The sequence below is a fragment of the Planococcus citri genome, chromosome 5 (genome assembly GCF_950023065.1).
Source record: "Planococcus citri chromosome 5, ihPlaCitr1.1, whole genome shotgun sequence".
Classification (NCBI taxonomy): Eukaryota; Metazoa; Arthropoda; class Insecta; order Hemiptera; family Pseudococcidae; genus Planococcus; species Planococcus citri.
Genome location: NC_088681.1, coordinates 55,591,512 through 55,611,519, shown reverse-complemented (window position 1 = coordinate 55,611,519; position 20,008 = coordinate 55,591,512). Strand labels below are relative to the sequence as shown.

The window sequence follows — 20,008 nt, the reverse complement described above, 5'->3', positions numbered from 1 at the left end:
TCATGTTGGAAAAGGTCTCTCGAAACATGATGGTAGATGATTAGTTATGACAATAACAAGAGGTTGTATAAACTCTTGCTGTCTTTGTATCGTTTTTTGCCATTTACCTTTTCGTATATTTTCCCATGAAATTGAACGTGATCACTGATCAGCTTCGAACAGATTTTATTTGATCAAAACTCTGATTTGATTATACTGCATCTGAAAAATGTCCAGATCTCATCAGATTCAATACAGTGTGCATAAATCTGAGGTGATTTTGAATTTTTAATCTAATTTCTTATATCTGGCCAAATCAAATTGGATCTTAGGAAGGTCCAAATCTGATTAGATCTGATCAGGCCAACACTACTGGATCTGAACTGATGTAATGTGAACAAGAATTTTTGATGTGACCACATCCGGGAAATTAATTGGATCTGATCTGCATCTGGGAAAGGTTCAGATCTGATCAGATCTCCTTTATTGAATCTGATCAGGCTTAAACAGACCCGATTGATCAGAATTTTTGATTTATGTCTGGAAGTAATGTGACCTCGTCTGAATTGTCTGATTCAATCAATCAGATGTGATCTTATCAATGACATGGGATCTGCTCTGATCAGTCTGGCGTGATCAGGTGTCATGTACGAGTGATTCGATTAATCAGATGCAATTTAATATGTCCAATCAAGTGCGATCTGATCTGATGTAATCCACCAAGGTGTGGTCTGATCTGATGTGATCGATCAGGTTTGGTCGGATCTGGACTGATCAATCCGGTGTGATCTGATCTGATCAATCAGACTCTAGTTGAGCCAAATTGAATCCATTCCATGGAGTGTCCAGATTTGATTAGATTCGATAATTTTCCATTGAGATCCTTCCAGGATGGATTGAAGAAAGTGTTCCTACTAATTCTGACTTGTTTGATTGGAGCTGATCAGATGTGTTCAGTGAGATTTGATCAAATCAGGGATCAGAAATTTACCATAAAGGAAAAGATCTGATTTCATCTGCATTTATTTGAACAGAATAAATCACAAGGAAAGTGGTTCTATCATATGTACCATACCAGATCAGATTAGATCAGATCTGCAACAAAATCACAAAGGAGGAGTCTCGATGAGGCCATTTTTTGGTCCCCGCACAGTTATCGACTCTCGACGTCTCTTAAAATGTTGTAATAAATGTCCCAAATACAAATCCGAGGTTAGTTAACCCAAAATGACCATTTTTTGGGTTCCAGGGGTTCCCAAAGTTGTGAATAAAAAAAATATTTTAGGAACCACTTAGTATTATTTTCAAAACTTTTTTAAACGTAAAATATCTGTTCGAACCCGATAAACGTTATGCGAGGTGATTTTCCTATTTTCGACCCTCCGGGGCAGAAATTGGGGGGGGGGGTTCAATTTTTGGAAAATTTTGGAATGGCCATTTTGACCTTACCCCTTTGAACCCCGCTAAAAAGCATTTTACAGTTTATTAGTATCCTAAAGACCTTCATCCTACCAAATTTTGAGCTCAATAAAATTTTGCGCTGGTACTCAAACATCAAATTTTCCAACTTTTTGTAATTTCGATATTTTGAGAACCCCTGAAAAGCTAGAAACCTGCGATTTGCGCCAAACGTAACGTTTTGAGATATATATTCAATAATTTAGATGAAAAAGTTTAATTAGGCTCCCTGCATATTCGTAGTTTAGGACCATATTTTTGGAGCACCCCACTTTAGGCACCCCTAAAAAAGTCGTTTATGCATATTTCTCCATAAAAGTTGAAGAATTTTTATTTGAAACACACTAGCAAGAGCTCGATAATTTTTCATTTGATTTTTCCTGAAACTTTCAAAATTGAGCTATTTTGGGTCAAATCCTGAGATTTAACGCTTCGAAAACACGTTAAAATCACGTTTTCACGATTTCAACGAAGTATGAATCTCAGAATTTCGAAAGAAAATCGGGGGCATGTGATGTATCGAATTCTATATTTTTGATGACGCTGAACACGAATATTACGTCAGATTTTTGATAGGACTCCATCCACGGCCCCCAGCGCCTCCCCAAAGGGGGTAAAAGTTCAAAGAAGTGTTTTGTTCGTACTACGACACATGGAATAGTATGTTTTTGGTGACGCTGAACACGAATATTACGTCAGATTTTTGATTGGACCCGTCCACGGCCCCCAGCGGTTAAAGTAGGTACCTAACTACCTAATCTATTCATTAGACGGAAGCCTCTTGAGTCGGCAAGTCGACAGGTGTATAAGATAACTGATTAGAAATCAGTACCTCTCCCTAAGGTTGTTGTTTAGCTTGTCGTTGATCTATTTGTTCAAAATTTTAAATCAAATATTATGAAATAAAATAACATGCTTTTCTCAAAGAAATAATTTCTTTTCTCATTTTGTACAAATTTACTTCAGAATATTGAATTCAGTACGTACGCATTTTTCTTAACCTATTGTCGTGGTGTGTTTCAATGGAAGGCAAAAAATTCGAAAAACATTGCAACTCGGATTGGAAATAGTGTAATTTTTTTAAATATGTACTAGGTACGTAATATAAAACTAGGCTTAAATCTATAACGGAACTAATCTTTAATTACTGAAATTAAAATTCTACATAAAATCTGTATTATTCACCTCAACCTAATTCTTCAAACTCTTAAGCCGATTGAATTCATCTCGAACTTGGTCACCTATTTTAGAATACGAAAAGTGCCCATCCGAATCGTCAATTGTAGGAAAATGTTCCACACTAAAAGATTCCCAACTGAAATTTGGATGAAGTCCCATTTTTGATAATGTACGTTCTCCTCTGTAAGGACACGTGTAACTTGTCCCAGTTATGGTAGCGGTATCTGAGCTTTTTATGTCGTTCCAACCTGGCACTTGATCTGAATTTGAACATATTCGATCTTCTTTGTTTATAGATTTAGGATCGTTATGAATTACAACGATGACCTTGTATACTATTGTTTCATCGCCTCCATTGATCCATTCGACAATTCGATACATAAATTTGGGAATTGGGTATTTGCGAAATATGGGATTTTCTGAAGCAGTTAATTCAGGGCTGATACCTTCTAATTCGTCTCTTACGCCGAAGTATATGTTTATGTTTGAAGGATGTAGCTGGAAATAGAGAAATGTCATTCGTTTTAATGAACGAATCTATGTGGGCAACTTTTTGATGTGAGATTGATAAGATTATCAAGGTATTTCTTACTTTATATAAAGCGTACAGGAATAAATCGACTTCTTGCAATTGACCATTCGCGATGCTGCTCCAAATAAATGCAATGTTTGCATACAGACAGGTGGCAAGTCTTCCTGGCACTGTATGCAACATGTGCATTGGCACTATTTGAGTTTTTTCTAAACGTTTATCGTCTACTGGTTGTGTGAGCTCGACCATTTCGCGTTTTAATGGCACTATCTCGGTTCCAACACTTAGATAATAATTTTCACAGTGAGATATAACTCCCTCTTTATGGAAGTAATCATTAATAACGTCCTTTCCTATGGTGAAATGTCTGCGGTTCCCAGCATACTTGTAGATCCTTCGGTTCCCAGCATACTCGTAGGTCTTCAGATTGAGCACTGATATCCAGTAGAAAACCTGCGGTGTGAAAATATTTCATCAATGGAATATTTTTTGAGAACATTTTTGAATAGTTTCACAATATTAATGGACTTGAATTAGAATTATGTACCATTGTCTCATCTGGGTTACCATTAATCTGAAATATTATATTAGAATCTTCATCGCTTGTTGTGGTTATGGATTCGTCATTAATAAGTTGACTATCGTCTTGGTTTTGCTCACCATCTATAACCTATGTTTGTAAAATTATCGCATTGTACTAGTATTAATATCGTGAATAGATAGTTTCTGCACTTGGTCTAGGGTAATTTTTTTTTTACATTTAATAAATACTCGTAGTAATAGAAGCAGCTCAAATTAATCAATTGATTTTTTCCATAAAACATCTGTAAAAAAAAACGGAAAATACTCAAATTAACGTAAATTTTATTCAAGTAATTTGGACAAGATATTATGTATGTAATTATTACTAACCTCGTATCCTATTTCAAAATCTCCAGACTTCAGGTTGTAGACTATCGACGGTGTCATTGGCTTGTCGCAGATATCTGTTTTGATTTTGATTGGGTTTTCTGCATCATCGTAGACTTTTTGTACCAGTAATCCATATCCACTTACGGTAGCTCTCTTTATGATTTCTGTAGAAAGTGGGCAGGCGGTTATGCAATGGGTACATTTTGCGGAATCATCATCATCTTGTAGTTCCATGAGCTGTTCAGTGTTTTGATTGAAAATTAAAGCTGTAAAAATACGTATGTATTATTTACTGCATAACTGGATAATTCAGAGAACAGAACAATGAGTTCAGATATGAATTATTTCATTGATTACCTTTTTGCTTCTCTGATTGAACTTCTACTGTGTAATTGCAATACCATAGCACGATACAGAAGGAGATGAACTGCGACAAATTCATTTTACTAGAAGTGGAAGGTAGTTCTCTGGTCGTGGAGTGATTGAAAACTGCGAGCAGAAGGATGTAGTAGTTTGAAATTGACGCTTCGATTGTAGGATTCGGATTGTTAGTAACAGATTTTTCATCACTTTGCAGCTGTCTATGTGAGTCAGAAAATTGATAAAACGATTCGTTCATGCAGATGGGGAAAAAATCAGTTGTGTAAATGTAATAAATTCCTGGCTTTGTGATCGTATCTGAAGAACGAAGGCGATGAAGTGATCGAATGTTTCAAGGTTTGTGAAGATGAATAATTCAATAAATACAAAAAATTCGAGATCGAAGACCATGTCAACGCAGAACATTTTTCTTACTGGCAAAAGTTACGTTAGATTATTGCACATTGAAAGATTTCACAGTTTGGGATTTCTCATCACAATCACGCAACTTGAGATTTTGGAACTTTTTTGAGAAACTGGGGCACAAAAAATACAATTTTTTGCACTTGTACGGAAAGAGATTCCTGAAAAGCGAGAGAAGCTGTATCTAATATGACTTGAATGGAGGTTTTCCAGAATTGTAGTCTTCCAGTTAATTAGAAATTTCATGTTATTAGGACATTTTTTTGAAAATTTTGGACCAAAAATGTTTTTTTCCTCATTATTATGTTGGAAATAAGCCCTCAAAACTGGATGAAGGTGAAATATGGTCACGATTTTCAGAGTTAAAAATTGTTCAAAGGAACATTTGGAGATTTTTGATTTTTTTTTTTTTTGGTAGTATGAACTCTAGCTGTCCTTGTAACTTTTTTGCCTTTTTATTTTTTTTTTGAATTTTCCCAGAAAATTGGATCTATATTTTATTTGATCAAATCTTACACTTGACTAAATTAAATCGTATCTGAGAAATGTACAGATCTAATCAGATTTGATAATTATTATTGGATTTGATCAGGTCTAAACAGTGGATATAAATCTAATGAACTTGAATTTTTAATCTGATTACTTATGTATTTCTGGTGAAATCAAATTGGATCTTAGGAAGGTCCAAATCTGATCACATCAGTTCAGGTCGACCCTACTGGTTCTAAAATGATCTAATGTGAACAAAAACTTTTGATCTGACTGTATCTAGTCACATGCAATCAGATCTAGGAAATGTTTAATCCGTTCTTTACCCAGGGAAAATAGTAAAATCTTATCTGCATCTGAGAAATGATCAGTACTGATCAAATCTCCCTTATTAAATTTGATCCGGTTTGAACAGACCCAATTGATCAAGTACTTTTTTAAAATTTGTGTCTGAATCCAGTGTGATCAGGTCTGAAATATTTGATCTAATAATCAGATGTTATCTGATCAATAGGGAGTGATCTAATCTGATCTGATCAATTATGAAATGTGATCTAACCTAAATAATCAGGTGCGATCGGATATGATCAAAATCAATCAGTTGTGATGCAGTAATCAGATCTAACCTGATCAGTTAGACGTGCTTTGATCTCATGAATTTGGTGTGATCTGATCTGATCTTATCTTATCTTATCTGATCAATTCGGTGTGATCTAACTTATCTAACTTATCAATCGGGTGTAATCTGATCTGATCAATTATGTGTAGTCTGATCTGATTAATCAGTTGTGATTTGATCAGATCAATAAAGCGTGATCAGATATAATCAATAAAGCGTGATCTGATATAATCAATCAAGTGTGATCTGATCTGATCAATCAAATCTGATCTGATCAATCAAGTGTGATATGATCTGACCTGATCAATCTAGTGTGATCTGATCTGATCAATCAAGTGTGATGTGATCTGATCAATCAAGTGTGATGTGATCTGACCTGATCAATCAAGGGTGATCTGATCTGATCTGATCTGATCTGATCTGATCTGATCAATCAAGTGTGATCTGATCTGATCTTATCAATCAAGTGTGATCTGATCTGATCAATCATGTGTGATCTGATCTGATCTGATCTGATCAATCTAGTGTGATCTGATCTGATCTGATCAATCAAGTGTGATCTGATCAATCAACTGTGATCTGATCTGATCAATCAGATGTGATTTTATCTAATCAATCAGATGTGATTTAATCTGATCAATCAGATGTGATTTGATCTGATCAATCAGATGTGGTTTGATTTGATCAATCAGATGTGGTTTGATCTGATCAATTAGGTAGGTGTGATTTGATCTGATCGATCAGGTGTGATTTGATCTGTTCAATCAGGAGGCGTGATCTAATGATAGTAATATCCATTGGAGTAAAATACATTCGAGAAATAACAATATTTGGACATTAATGTGAGAAAATAATATTAGAGTATTGAACAATCAATAATATTTTATTTTTTGAATGATAAAACAAAGAGAAACATGATCATAAATTCATTATATTTTAATTTAAAATTTAAATTTCAACCCACATTTTTCTATTCTGCTGGAGAGGTAGAGGTTCCTGCAACTGCTACCACCATTCTCCCTCCCTCTCTATCTACGTTTTTAAATGTTTAAGCCGATTAAATTCAGCTCGAATATCCTTACTCGCATCAGTGAAAATTACATGCCAATCGAAATCGTCATTTTTAGGAAAACTAGTCAAGCTGAAAGATTCCTTAGTAAGATCTCGGATAAGTACTAATTTCTGTATTGATCTCTCTGACATAGGACACACGTAACTTGTTCCCTTCGTGGTATCGGTATCAGGGCTCTGTATATCTTCCCAACCTCTTAGTTGATCTTTATCTAAACAAACTCGATCCTCTTCTAGTACAGGTTTTGAATCATTATGAATTACAACAACGACCTTCAGAACGTGTACTCCGTCAGTCCACGTGACAATTCGATACATAATTTCGGGAATCGGGTACTTGCGAAAAAGCTTATGTTCTGAAGCTGTTAACTCTGGACTGACATCTGTTTGATCGCCTTTTACTCCAAAATCTATATTTATGTGGGAAGGGAATTTCTGAAAATGGAAAAATATTCTATGTGAAATATTTTACATTCATTGTCAGATCTTTAATGCGATAGTTTCTTACTTTGTACAAGGCATAGAGGAGTAAATCAACTTCTTGCAATTGACCATTCGCAACGTTATCCCAAATAAATGCTATGTTGGCGTACATGCAACTAGCCAGTCTTCCTGATAACGTATGGAGCATGTGCATTGGCATAATTTGAGTTTTTTCTAAACGATTACCATCTGCTGAATGTTCGAGCTCGACCTGTTCGCGTTCTAATGGCACTATCTCGGTGCCAACGCTTAAATAATAATTTTCGCAGTGGAATATTACTCGCTCTTTATGGAAGTAATCATTAATAACGTCCTTTGACAATGTAACATGTCTTCGGTTTCCAGAAGGGAAGATTTCAATCTTCAGCACAGATATCCAATAAAATATCTGCAATATGAGAAAATATTTTCAGTCAATTTCGTAGAAAAATTATTTTTCGAATATTTTGTAGACTTTTAATCGACTTGAATTACCATTGTTACTGTGGAGTCTGGGTCTTCTGTAATGTCAAATTTTGAATAACAGTCTTCGTAATATGTTGTGATAAATTCATCATTGATAAGTTCTCTCGTATGTGGATTTGGTTCGCCATTTATAACCTAGGTAAGTTACGCGAAAGATTGCATCATTATAAAATTTGGGAATTAATGCTGAGGTTAGTAGATATCAGATTTATAGGATTTTACACTATTCAAATCGTCATAATCCGGGTCTATTAGATCAACATCACCTTCTTTGTAAAACAACTGTTCAAAAAAAAAAAAAATGTGAATTGAAATTTTTTGAAAATTGTGCAAGTTTTATGTATTTTCATAAGTTGGTGACCATTACTAACCTCGTAACCTATCTGAAATACTTCAGATATCGGATCCCAAATTATCGACGGTGTTATTGGGTTTTCACAGATATCGGTTTTGATTTTCTTCGGGATTTCTGCATTTTTGTAGACTTCTTGTAAAAGTAATCCATACCCACTTATTGAAGCTCTCTTTATGATTTGTGAAGAAAGAGGGCAGGCGGTGATGCAATGGGTACATTTTGAAGATTCATCATCATCTCTCAGTTCCATGAGCTGTTTATCTTCTTGATTGAAAATTAAAGCTGTAAAATAGTTAGATATGATTGATGTACGATTGTACGATAATTCAGAGATGAGTATTGAGTATGTCGAATTTAGAATTCTTTGATTATGAATATTTATTTTTCATGTCTTGGTGTATCTTTTCTTACCTTTATGGTTCATTGATTCTACTTCTGCTGCCCAATTGAAACACCATAGTGTGATATAAAAGAAGAAAAGTCTTGACTTCATTTTATCAAAAGTACAATCTGATAGATCGTTAAGATTTTAAAATTTGAGGCTGGAAGAATGAATTTTAATGCCGAGAACTTGGTTGACTGTTGATTGATGCGAACAGATTTTTCATTGCTACACATCTGCCTGACGGTACGATTCATTCAAGCAGATTAGAAATCAGTTGTGTAAATTTAATAAATTCATGTCGTCAGGATCTGATACGAAGAACTTGAATGTAGGAGAACAATTATTGTATACGTGTGATGGTTTGTAACAAATTGATCACACGTAACACAAAAAGTTTCAAGATATTTGAATTCATGTTTCCTGAGGGGAAACTTGTCCTGCAATCAGATTAGATCCGGATATTCTGTGGATCAAATTTGAACTTTCCAGGTCTAAGCAGATCTGCCAAGAAACGTTGACTAGATTTGAACTGTTCAGACGTGATCAGATCTCCTCAGATCTAATTTTGGACTTGATTAATCAGGCTATTATCTGATTTTGATTTGACAATAGGCTTATCTGAATAGATCAGGTCATATTCTCAGAGGAGGAAATTGATCAAATTTAATCGTACCTGATCATACTAATTCTGACTTGTTTGATTGGATCTGATCAGATGTGTTTTGTGAGATTTGATCATATCAGGGATCAGAAATTTACATTTTCTGAACTCAGTTTAATCAAACCATGGTAAGGCCAATGTCCATATCAAATCAGGGAAAATGATTGGATCCGATCAGGTCCGCACAGATCTAATTCAATTTAAATTTTTTAATTGTATCTGATCTGATAACTCCAGTCTGATCAGATCCATTCAGATCCATGCAGGTCTCACTTACTGGATGTGATTTGGTCTGAACATATTTAATATTGAAAGTGAATTTGTGCTTGTATTTTTTCTTAAATGAGGTACTTGTTGAGCCCATTAGAAAGTGATTAAAAAAAAAAAAACAAATTTATTCAACTATAAACTATACTTGGAACAATAATCATTTACATCTTACTATCTAGATTTATAATAATAATAATGCCATAAAGAGCCTTACAGTTAACTGAGTGGAACAATTTTCAATTACATATTAATTTCCAGCATCGTTATTACTCTTAATGAAATCAACTTTTTCACGAATATCATCCAACACATTACGTTTAATGACTTTATTTTTCAAACGGTCAAATACGGGAAACTTGTCCAGTCTTAAAACGGGCTTTGCACTATATCCAATATAATATCCAGTTTTCCTTGTAATTTCATATGTCAATTTACATGCGTAAGTCATTCCTGATAATGCATCTTTAGTCTCTATGATTTCCCAACTTTTCAATTCTGGATCAGCATCACAAAGTCGATCAGTATGTGGTATTGGATTTCTATTGTTATGGATAATGATTATGACTTGATAAGTTTTATTTTGTACTGTGTACGTGACTAGTCGATGTATCAATTCGGGAACAGGAAAGTTGAGAAAATTGGCATCTTCGGCTTCGATTTCTTTGCGGTCATCAGAACTAATTTCACTCAGTTCACCACTCACGCCGAAATATAATTGAATTTTCTCAGGCTATAGCTGCAATGATGTACAATATTATTAGAAATGGCCATTTTTCAAAACCCGACTTTTGAAAAAATGTGATTGGATCTGATCAGATCCAGACTACTACATCAAATTATTGTTGGTGAGATCAGAATTATTGATTAATGGGAAAATCATTAGATCTTATTTAATCTGAATAGATATAATCTGAACAGATCGGACTAGATTTAGGTACTTGATGTTGGGATTTGATCAGACCTGATTAATTAGGTCTTCTCTATTGGATTGTATCAGGTCTGAACAAATCTAATCTAATTAAAATTTTGATCTTTAGGCGGGTTAATTCCGGATCCATGGAATGTCCAGATCTGATCAGTTTTCACATCTGTACCCCCCTTCCCCTCCCTTCTGACATTTCATAAAAAGGCAGTTTATACCTTACCTCATGCATAGCGTCCAAATACAAATCTACTTCTTTCAATTGGTGATTGGCAATGGTGTTCCATATAAATGCAAAATTCAGATAAGTACAAGTAGCAAGTCTCGCTGCAAATGTGTGATACATTTGCATCGATAGTATTTGTGTTTTTTGCAATCTGATCTCTTTCTCGACAATAATTTGGTTTTCATTCTTTGGATTGTCTTCATTCATGGGGATGTCTTTGGATGATTGAACTTCTGAATTTTCACTGTTCAAGGTCTTACCATCTTCAAGGTAGTATGTTTGGCAATACATTGTTTGAGATCTATGTGAGTAATCATTGATACTGTCTTTTATGGAAGTAATCACTCTGTAAGGTTTTTCACCATCGTCAGTTTTTGCAATTTCAATACTCATTACATCTATCCAATAGTATTCCTGAAATATGAAAATGATGGAGTTGAACAACACAGAACTTTAGCTTAACTTCATGATCAAAATCTAAGTTCACCTATGTACCATTTCTTTTTGCGATTCCTCGCTGATAATTTTGAAGATCAAATTCTGTTTATCTTCTTCTATTATTACATGATTCTTATTTGGATTGTTATTTTTCTTTTGTTCTCCAAAAACCTGTAAGTACCACAAAATCATCAGTGAAAGTAGGACACTATAGTTAAATACCTATTTTTAGTTGAGTTCGTCCTTATGCTTTACTTGCGTACATTTTTTACTGGGTGTAAATTGAAATACTGGTCATAGCCCTCCTGGTCTATTAATTCTTTTGCATCGTAGAACAACTGTGATTAGCAGAATGACTTGAATTAATACACACATAATGGTGACTTTTTTTTGGAGTAATTTTACCCTTATGTAGTGATTTCAATTACCTCATAACCAATGTGGAAAACGTTATCTGAATCATTATAAACCAATTGAGGTACAGGTGGTTGGTCGCAAACATTCAGCTCCATGTGTTCTGCTGATTGTTCATCGTTGTAAACTTTTTGTAAAAATAGGCTGTTTCCAGTAACAGATGCGTGTTGATTGAATATTGCTTCATCTTTTGAATCTGAGGATGCTGGACAAGCAGTGATATAAGGAAGGATTATTGTCGGATCCCCATCCTCAGGATTTATGTCCACAAGTTCTTTTGTTTGTGGATTGAAAGTTAAAGCTGTAAAAAAAGAACGATTATAACCCATAAGGCAATAAGTAAGAGATGTACATAGGTACCAAATTCTGTTGAATTATGGTTCTCTCTTGGTCAATTTGGTAAAATTTTGATTTTTTCCCTCATTTTTGACCTAAGTAAATTTGATTTTCAAAAATTCACCAAAAATCGAAAAACGCACTTTAGCACTTGAAATTTCGACAGGTGATGCATTTTTGGCTCATCTTTCGATCTACGTTTGTGTGGTTTGAAAAATTTTGTGCAAGTCCTATGTTGGAACGCAAAATCTGCGATTTCGGCTGACCTGTCACCTGTCAATGAAAATGGCCGCCATTTTGTAAGTAGGGCCACTTTTTTTGAGTAAAAGGGCTAGAAATGTTCCTCTCCCTTTAAGAAAACAGTTGTCCCGGAGGATCGACGGGGGTGGGGGTGGGGTGCAATAGGTCCTTAAGCGGGCTCCCCGACTAAAATGAGTCATTTTCTCAAATTTTTGTAGTTTTCTGATTGGTTTATAAATTTTTGATAGTTTTGAGCGATTTTCACAATCAATTTTGAAATTTTTATCTCGTACTTTATTTGTGAATATTCATTTCTGCCGCTTTATTAAACGTCGAGATCGTCAGAATTTTTGCTGTATTGGCCTTCGACCATTATTATTTTATGTATGAATTTTTGTTGATTGAGTAGTAATTTTATAACTAACTAATCCACCTTAATTTTTCTTTGTTTCAGGTGAGTACAAATTTCCTTCCATAAATTATAGAATACGCACTCGCGTATATGAGAATAAGTACGTTTAAGTAAGTAATTTTATAATCTTTATGAGAAAAGTTTCGTAAGTCATTTCTACGAAATTCAGCTGAAATATGTAACTGTCCGTCTGGTTTGAATTGAGGTGATTTGATTTTGCGAATACGAATTTGGAAACAGTAGATGAAATTTTTGAGTATTTACATTTACAAACGATTTTGATTTTTAATGAATTTTTAAAAAGCCAAACTTGGGTCAAAATTGTTTTTTGAAAATTTTCCTGTGAAAAATTTGATTCTTTAAATTTTTTGTGTTTTGGCACTTGGCAGGAGGAGGGGGTGGGGTGCGTGAAAAGTTTTCTAAAAATTTGATTGAAGACAGCCCGAAGACAGGCAGTGAAAAAACTGAAAAAAGTAGTGATTTTTTTCATTAGATACCATGTTAATATTTCTTTGATTACCTTTTTGCTTCGCTGATTGCACTTCGGCAACATAATTGCAACACCATAATGTAACGTAATAGAATAAAAATCTGGATGAATTCATTTTATCAAAGTTATTAAGATCGAGTTCTTTGTTTTACAGTGTGTGAGAACTGGTAAGGAATGAATTTTGAAACTGACGTATCCTTTAGTTTATAAGTTGCTGAGAGCAGATTTTTCATCACATTACAGATGTCTATCTGACTCAGAATGCTGACAGATGATTCGAATTCGCTTTTATGAAAAATCAGTTGTGTAAATGTAATAAATTGATGTCTCGATGATCGAAGGTTATGAAGAATTTGAATGCTAGGGATTGTATGTGTCATGGTTTGCAAAGATGAATCAACCTACTCGTATCATGTAAGTGTGAAAAATTCGGGTCGTGGAGAAAAATAAGAAAAACAAAAAAAATCTCAGCAGCAGAAAAGGAGGCTCTCAATAAAAGCTCGAGCTTGAGAAACCCCTCTTCCTCTTCACAAACTAGTGCTACGAACACATGATGCAGTAATGGGCTTGACACCCATCTCCAAAGAGGGGTGTGGGGGTCACAGCAGCTCAATCGAGGGCCCGATGAATTTAATCTGTTCATACATGATCAGATCCAGCAGGCAGGTTGTGATCGGATCTTATCAGATCTAATTCAGACCAGATTGATCAGATTATATCAGATCTGATTTTGATTTCACAATAAGCTTATCAGAATAGATCAGATCATATCCGCAAACGGGAAAATTGATCAAATTTAATCATACCTATAGCCACACCAATTCTGACTTGTTTGATTTTATCTGACCAGATGTGCTTTGTGAGATCTAATTGAGTCTGATCACTGATCAGATCCTGAGATTCCCTAGATGCAATGTGATTTGATCATATCAGGGATCAGGAAATTTATCATAACTGAGCAGGTCATCTGATTTCATTCGAGCTCATTTTGATCTGATTAATTTGTAGGGGAAAATGGTCTGATCAGATGATTTAATCTAGCCAAATCTGAACTGGTCTGAACAGATCCAAACTGATGAAAACTTTGATCTGATCGTCGTCGTCGTAGTCGCGCTCCTTTACAGGAGATAGCGTATATGTCCATGTATATGTCCATCTATATTAGCCGGTATCTAGCGTATCTAATCGTTTCTTTCAGGGTCTTGCAGGGAGAGTTGGCCAGTGAGTTTGTTGTTAACAGTTCCGATCGTTTCCTCCCTCTAGTCAATCTTCCTTGGATTTTCCCCTGTACCGCTAGCATGAAAATACCGTTTTCTCGTATTTTATGAGCTAAATACTTTAGCTTTCTGTTTTTGATGTCTTCAACTACGACTTTCCACTCCTCTCCTATTCTTGCTAGTACTTCCTTGTTGGTAATGAAGTCCTTCCATGAGATCCGTAGTTGCCTTCGATAGCACCACATCTCAAAAGCGGATACTTTCTTCTCGCATTCTGCACTCATGGTCCATGTTTCGCAGGAATACTTCAGAATGGTCCATACGTAGCATCGGATAATTCTCTTCCTCAGATCTATACTCATCGTTTGATTTCCCAGCACATTGGCAAGGTTGTTGAAAGCGGTCTTTGCCATTCCAATCCGTGATTTAATTTCTTTATGATCTCTACCATCGTTGTTAATCAGCGCTCCAAGGTACCTGAATTGCTTTACATTTTCAATTTCTTGTGATCCGATGTTGATTTTGACCTCTTTATCATCTCCTTTCGTAAATCTCATCACCTTGGTCTTGCCTGCATTTATTTTCATTCCATATTTTAATCCAGCACTGTTGATTTGGTTGATCATTTTCTGCATCTGCGCCTCTGTCTCAGCAAGGGTCACTTTGTCATCTGCATAACTTATTTCGTTTATTCTCTTGCTGTTGATCTTGAATCCCATTGATCTTGAATCCCATTCGTTCGATTTGCGCTTCTATCATTATTCCTTCTGCATACACGTTGAACAACCTGGGTGAGAGGGGGCATCCTTGCCTCACACCTCTCTTTATCAGTTCCAATCTTGATGTTAGCGCTTTGCTCCCAGTACAGATTCTTGATTATTTGCAGGTCTTTGTAATCGATATTGTATTTTCCCAGGATCTCCAACATCTTCTCATGGTTGACACAATCAAATGCTTTTTCATAATCGACGAAGCGAGCAATGATTTCCCTATTTGCATTCAGTGCTCTTTGAATGATCACTTTCAGCAGGGCAATTGCATCTCTCGTCCCTTTTTTTGCTACAAAGCCATATTGTGTTTCACTTGGATTTTCATCTATCTTCTTTTCAATTCTGGCATTTATGATGGAGAGTAGTAGCTTCAGTGTGTGGCTCATCAGTGCGATGGTTCTATATTCAGAGCATTTTTGCGAGTTGTTCTTTTTTGGTATTGGTACAAAATTTACTGCTTCGAAGTCCTTAGGCAGAGTGCCTTCATCATATATTTTGTTTATTATCTTCAGCAGCTCCTTTTCATACTCTGGTGTTGAATGTTTGATCAAGTCTGCTGGTATATTTACTGCTTCGAAGTCCTTAGGCAGAGTGCCTTCATCATATATTTTGTTTATTATCTTCAGCAGCTCCTTTTCATACTCTGGTGTTGAATGTTTGATCAAGTCTGCTGGTATGAGATCTTCCCCCACTGCTTTGTGGTTTCTGGCTCGCTTCACAGCATTCCTCAGCTCCCACATTTCAATTCATGGTGCCTCTTCTGTGGATGAAACTGCAATTTGAGCCGGATGTGTGAACGATGTGCTAATTTACGTATTTTTGAGATCCGTGTCCGATTTCGGGGCTCGCAGGGGTTACCTTGTGGGTCACAAATGGGGCATATGTAACTGTAAATGTGGCCCACATCCCTAGGGGGGAGGAAGGGAAATTACTACTAGGAGGGGATCTCAAGTTAACGTGATGTTTGTAACAATGGACTGGTCCAACATTCAATCTGTTTAGTCTGTCAATGTACACTTTACAGTGAGGTAGGGTTGTAGATAGATTGGGAACGTTAATAGGTAGTCAACTTTATAATATATGTTAATAGGTAAGAATTGTATTAACAACACCTTTCTTTGCGAATTTGCGTTAATCAGTTGTGTTATAAATAGTTGTGCGTTGTATTCGTGTAAATCTTGTTAATAATACACAGTTTGTCTGTTATGAGTTTTCATTATTTCCGTTACTTCGCGTCTGAGATCAAATCATCGGGTAGATAGGTATCAGGTTGACCATTCGCGAGCTAAGAGTCTTGTTAGGTACCTATTTGGGACAAATATCGAAGTCGTTTACGAAAGTTATTCTTAGATAGGAGTCGTCTTTAATTCACTTCTCAGTGGGTAGGTCAAATTGAATCCATGGAATATCCGAACCTGATCAGATCCAATCATTTTTCTCTGGCTATTGCCATTTCACTGCGCATGATTAGATCCAAAGATCCAATCATTCCCTCCTGTGTTGAAAAAAAATAACTTGAAATTGACGTGAGAAATTTCTGCAGCCCTTGAAGAGATTTTCAATGATTCGGGTTATAAATAAGCTTTTTGATGATTGAAAACCGATATTCAAATTAATGGGAAATCTCTTTCAATAATTTGGGCAGATTTTACAGGTCAAAACTCTGTTTTGTTCAGATCTGATCTGATCTAATTGGATCGGGAGAATGTCCGGATCTGATCAGGTCTGATCTAGTCTGATCAATGAGGTAAAGGTCAGATCCAATCAGATCTGATCAGAACTAGGCCCTCATGCTATAGGTATTAGAAGCGAATTGGAATTTTTTTGAAATCACTGTAGGTAATGTAAGGATGATGCCTACTTGTTAAGGTCATTTTAAAGTGATCAAAAATACAAATTATAATAGTGCAACTAGTCTATACTTGAAACAATAATTTAAATCTTACATTAAATTTATTACATATACAGAGCTTCAGAATTAACTGAACTTGAGGTGTACATTTTTCTAATCAATTCCCGACATTAATTGTTTTAATGAAATCAATTTTTTTACGAATATCTTCCAACACATTTCGTTCGGTTGTTTGGTTTTTAGAGGGATCAAATTCCGGAAATTTGTCCAATTTTAGAATACGCAGCGAGAGAGGGTTATAATTATAAAAGTCCAATTGATCGGCCAAACGTTGTGTGAGCTCACAAGCGTAAGCCTTTCCAGGTGAGGTATCTTCATTCTCTATACCGTTCCAACTTTCTAATTCAGGATCTCGGTTACAAATTCTGTCAGTTTCTTGTATCGGATTTTTATCGTTATGGATAATGATGGCAACTTGATAAGATGTGTCTCCAGTCGTGTATTTCACTACTCGAAATATGATTTGGGGGATGGCAAATTGCAGGAAACTGTAGTCTTCTGTTTTAAGCTCATTTCGCGTTTCGGAACTGATTTTATCCGAATCACCAATCACACCGAAGTATAAATCAATTTCAGAAGGCCATAGCTGGAATTTTGTAAGATTTTAGAAATAGATAGCATTTTTTCAAGCACTTCACTCTTTGTTAAGATATTAATTTCTTACTTGATACATCGCGTCTAGGAAGAGATCGACTTGTTTCAATGACTCATTCGCGACGTTGTTCCATATGAAGGCGAAATTCAGATAAAAGCAAGTAGCAAGTTTTGCAGCTTGTGTGTGGAAAATTTGTATCGGTAGTATTTGAGTTTTTTCCAGTCGAGGGGTTTTATCGAGAACATCTGCGGATATTTGTGCTATGGGGTTTTCGTTATCTGAGATTTTACCATTCTCCAAGTAGTAAGTTTTGCAGTAGGACATTGTTTGAGATCTATTTGGATAATTGATGGTGTCTTTTTCGAAGGAAATGACTCTTCCGAATTCAACAGAGCTGACAGTGATTGACAATACATTTATCCAATAGTATACCTGGAATTTGAGATTGTATGTTTTTATTATCTTTTTCGAGTCTGAACTCATTTGATGAAAATTCAAGTTTAATTACCATTGGATTCTGCGATTCTTTTCCATTAATTCTAAAAATGGTATTTTTGCCATCGATTTCTGAAGTTACGTAGTTCGAATTGGGATTAGGAATATCTTGTGGGTTTCTCTTGAAAACCTGTACAAAATTATCGCAGAAAGCTCATTGATGCACATTTTGCTGTGTGTAGGTGATTCGTATTTTTACGCTTAGGTATATTTCATTATTTACCTCAATGTAATCGTAATATTTTTCGAATTCTAAATTGATCGTTCCTTTCTCATAAAACAACTGCAATAAATTAGCGAGACATTTTTAGTAAATACATAACCGATGGGTTTCGTCCCTAGATATGTATAAATAATTTTGAATGCATTTCATCAACCTCGTAACCGATGTGGTAAACATCGTCTGAATAATCCTGCAGCAATTGAGGTATTGGTGGTTGTTCACAAATACCCAATTTAGTATTTTTTGCTAGGGTGCCACTGTTGTACAGCTTTTGTAAGAATAGACTGTTTCTGGTAATGGAAGCATGCTCATTAAATATGTATTCATCTTCTGAATCCGAAGAAGCTGGACAAGCAGTTATAAAGCGATGGCTTATTGTCAAATCTTGGTCCTCTGGATTTATGTCTAAGAGTTTGGTTTCATCTGGGTTGAAGATTAGAGCTGTAAAAAAAGTGTTATTTAAGGGATTAAATTCAATCAACGGATAATTTTTAATATCTGCGTGTTACCAATTACCATTTTGCTTTGTTGAATTCACTTCTGCTATAAAATTCCACCACCATAGTGATGTAAAAAAGAAAAAAAATCCCAAAGAATTCATTTTATATCGAGTGAGATTTAGTTCAGTGATCGTAGAGCGTTTGAAAGAATAATGGATTTGAAACTGATCGATCGATGAGTTGTAGATTGATACGAACAGATTTTTCGTTGCTTCGCAGTTGTCTATCTGACTCAGAAAACTGACAAAATGATTCGTTCGTGTAGATGGAAAACATCAGTTGTGTAAACGTAATAAATCTGCGTCTCTACGAACGAATTACATATGTATGAAGAACTTGAATGCGAAGTAGCGATTGTATGTTTTATTCCTTACGCAGATCCAAAGAAGTACCTACTTTATCTGCCTATCTGCTTGTGCTTATCCATCGACTTTGGACACCAAGTGGTAAAAAATGCTCAGGAGCAGCTTGTTGGTGCATTTGAAAAAAATGTATGAACATTTTCAGAAGTTCGAGAAAAAAGTCTGAAAAAATGTACTTATGTTCCATCTCTACTATAGTATGGCTTTTAGATTTTCTGTCTCCAAACCCTTGAAATGAGTTTTTCAGGTGAGAAATTGTCTCGTTTTTTGTTTTTTACTTCACAAAAAAATAATGAACTCGATGATAACAACTTTTGAAACCATCGAGGAAAGAATGAGAAATTTTTTGGTATTAAATTTGACCCTTTGAGACTCGAGAAGAATCTAACGAATGATAATAAAATTGATAAATTAAATCTCGTTATATAGTCGGGGGCCCGCATAAAGATCACTTGCACACCCTGACGATCCCAAAGGTAGATCGAAAGAGCAGGCGAAAATTCATCACCTGTCAAAACTTCAAGTGCTAAAGTACCTTTTTCGATTTTCGGTGAATTTTCAAAAATCAAATTTTGGCCAAAATGTGAGAAAAAAAATCAACATTTTACCAAATTGACCTAGAAAGCTGAAATTTGGGGGTATACCCTATTTTCGACCTGCCAAATCGATTGGAAACTGTTTCAAATCGTTTTGAGCAGTTCTAGAGCCTGCAGCAGATTTTTGAAACTCGAAATTCCCACAAAATTTCATCAATGGAGTTGGAAAGCCGAAATTGATTTTGCAAACTAATTTCAATACGTTATGAAGTCGACTGC

The 20,008-nt window shown here is 35.3% G+C and overlaps 4 protein-coding genes and 1 long non-coding RNA gene across 7 annotated transcripts in view; 1 reads left to right on the top strand and 4 right to left on the bottom strand.

Annotated features, from left to right (window-relative positions):
- The window catches only part of LOC135847171 (uncharacterized), a 354,358-nt gene that overhangs the window by 272,602 nt on the left and 61,748 nt on the right, over positions 1-20,008 (top strand). Inside the window, exon 5 of one of the 3 annotated variants that reach the window (XM_065366608.1) lies at positions 12,672-12,739. The exons of the other annotated variants lie outside the window; for them this stretch is intronic. Within the exon in view, the coding sequence (XP_065222680.1) occupies positions 12,672-12,695 (24 nt within the window). The 3' untranslated portion in view covers positions 12,696-12,739. The remainder of the gene's footprint in view (positions 1-12,671; positions 12,740-20,008) is intronic. 3 annotated transcript variants of the gene reach the window in all.
- On the bottom strand, positions 1,738-4,748 carry LOC135848035 (uncharacterized). Its single transcript, XM_065367808.1, has 6 exons — positions 4,418-4,748; positions 4,061-4,326; positions 3,907-3,972; positions 3,696-3,818; positions 3,209-3,601; positions 1,738-3,114 (listed from the first exon to the last, which is right to left on the bottom strand). The coding sequence occupies exons 1-6, from the start codon at positions 4,677-4,679 to the stop codon at positions 2,629-2,631; spliced, it is 1,596 nt and encodes a 531-aa protein (XP_065223880.1). The 5' UTR covers positions 4,680-4,748; the 3' UTR covers positions 1,738-2,628.
- LOC135847833 (uncharacterized) lies at positions 6,816-9,026 on the bottom strand. The gene is made up of 6 exons (XM_065367551.1): positions 8,737-9,026; positions 8,342-8,607; positions 8,193-8,252; positions 7,980-8,105; positions 7,531-7,893; positions 6,816-7,457 (listed from the first exon to the last, which is right to left on the bottom strand). The coding sequence occupies exons 1-6, from the start codon at positions 8,816-8,818 to the stop codon at positions 6,984-6,986; spliced, it is 1,371 nt and encodes a 456-aa protein (XP_065223623.1). The 5' UTR covers positions 8,819-9,026; the 3' UTR covers positions 6,816-6,983.
- Positions 11,489-13,290, bottom strand: LOC135847174 (uncharacterized). Its single transcript, XR_010559101.1, has 3 exons — positions 13,150-13,290; positions 11,656-11,942; positions 11,489-11,565 (listed from the first exon to the last, which is right to left on the bottom strand). It is a non-coding gene; the product is annotated as an uncharacterized LOC135847174 (long non-coding RNA).
- Positions 17,029-19,054, bottom strand: LOC135848918 (uncharacterized). The gene is made up of 6 exons (XM_065369015.1): positions 18,848-19,054; positions 18,486-18,772; positions 18,332-18,391; positions 18,122-18,238; positions 17,683-18,045; positions 17,029-17,604 (listed from the first exon to the last, which is right to left on the bottom strand). The coding sequence occupies exons 1-6, from the start codon at positions 18,930-18,932 to the stop codon at positions 17,116-17,118; spliced, it is 1,401 nt and encodes a 466-aa protein (XP_065225087.1). The 5' UTR covers positions 18,933-19,054; the 3' UTR covers positions 17,029-17,115.

Coding starts and splice junctions, on each gene's coding strand:
- LOC135848035 (XM_065367808.1), bottom strand. CDS start 4,679: ATGAACGAATCGTTTTATCAATTTTCTGACTCACATAGACAGCTGCAA. Junction 3,973..4,060: donor ATTTTGAAATAGGATACGAG/GTTAGTAATAAT, acceptor TTTTTTTTACAG/ATGTTTTATGGAAAAAATCA. Junction 3,819..3,906: donor ACTACGAGTATTTATTAAAT/GTAAAAAAAAAA, acceptor TTACAAACATAG/GTTATAGATGGTGAGCAAAA.
- LOC135847833 (XM_065367551.1), bottom strand. CDS start 8,818: ATGAAGTCAAGACTTTTCTTCTTTTATATCACACTATGGTGTTTCAAT. Junction 8,106..8,192: donor ATTATGACGATTTGAATAGT/GTAAAATCCTAT, acceptor TAACTTACCTAG/GTTATAAATGGCGAACCAAA. Junction 7,894..7,979: donor CAGACTCCACAGTAACAATG/GTAATTCAAGTC, acceptor CTCATATTGCAG/ATATTTTATTGGATATCTGT.
- LOC135848918 (XM_065369015.1), bottom strand. CDS start 18,932: ATGAATTCTTTGGGATTTTTTTTCTTTTTTACATCACTATGGTGGTGG. Junction 18,773..18,847: donor GAATTCAACAAAGCAAAATG/GTAATTGGTAAC, acceptor CTTTTTTTACAG/CTCTAATCTTCAACCCAGAT. Junction 18,239..18,331: donor AATATTACGATTACATTGAG/GTAAATAATGAA, acceptor AATTTTGTACAG/GTTTTCAAGAGAAACCCACA.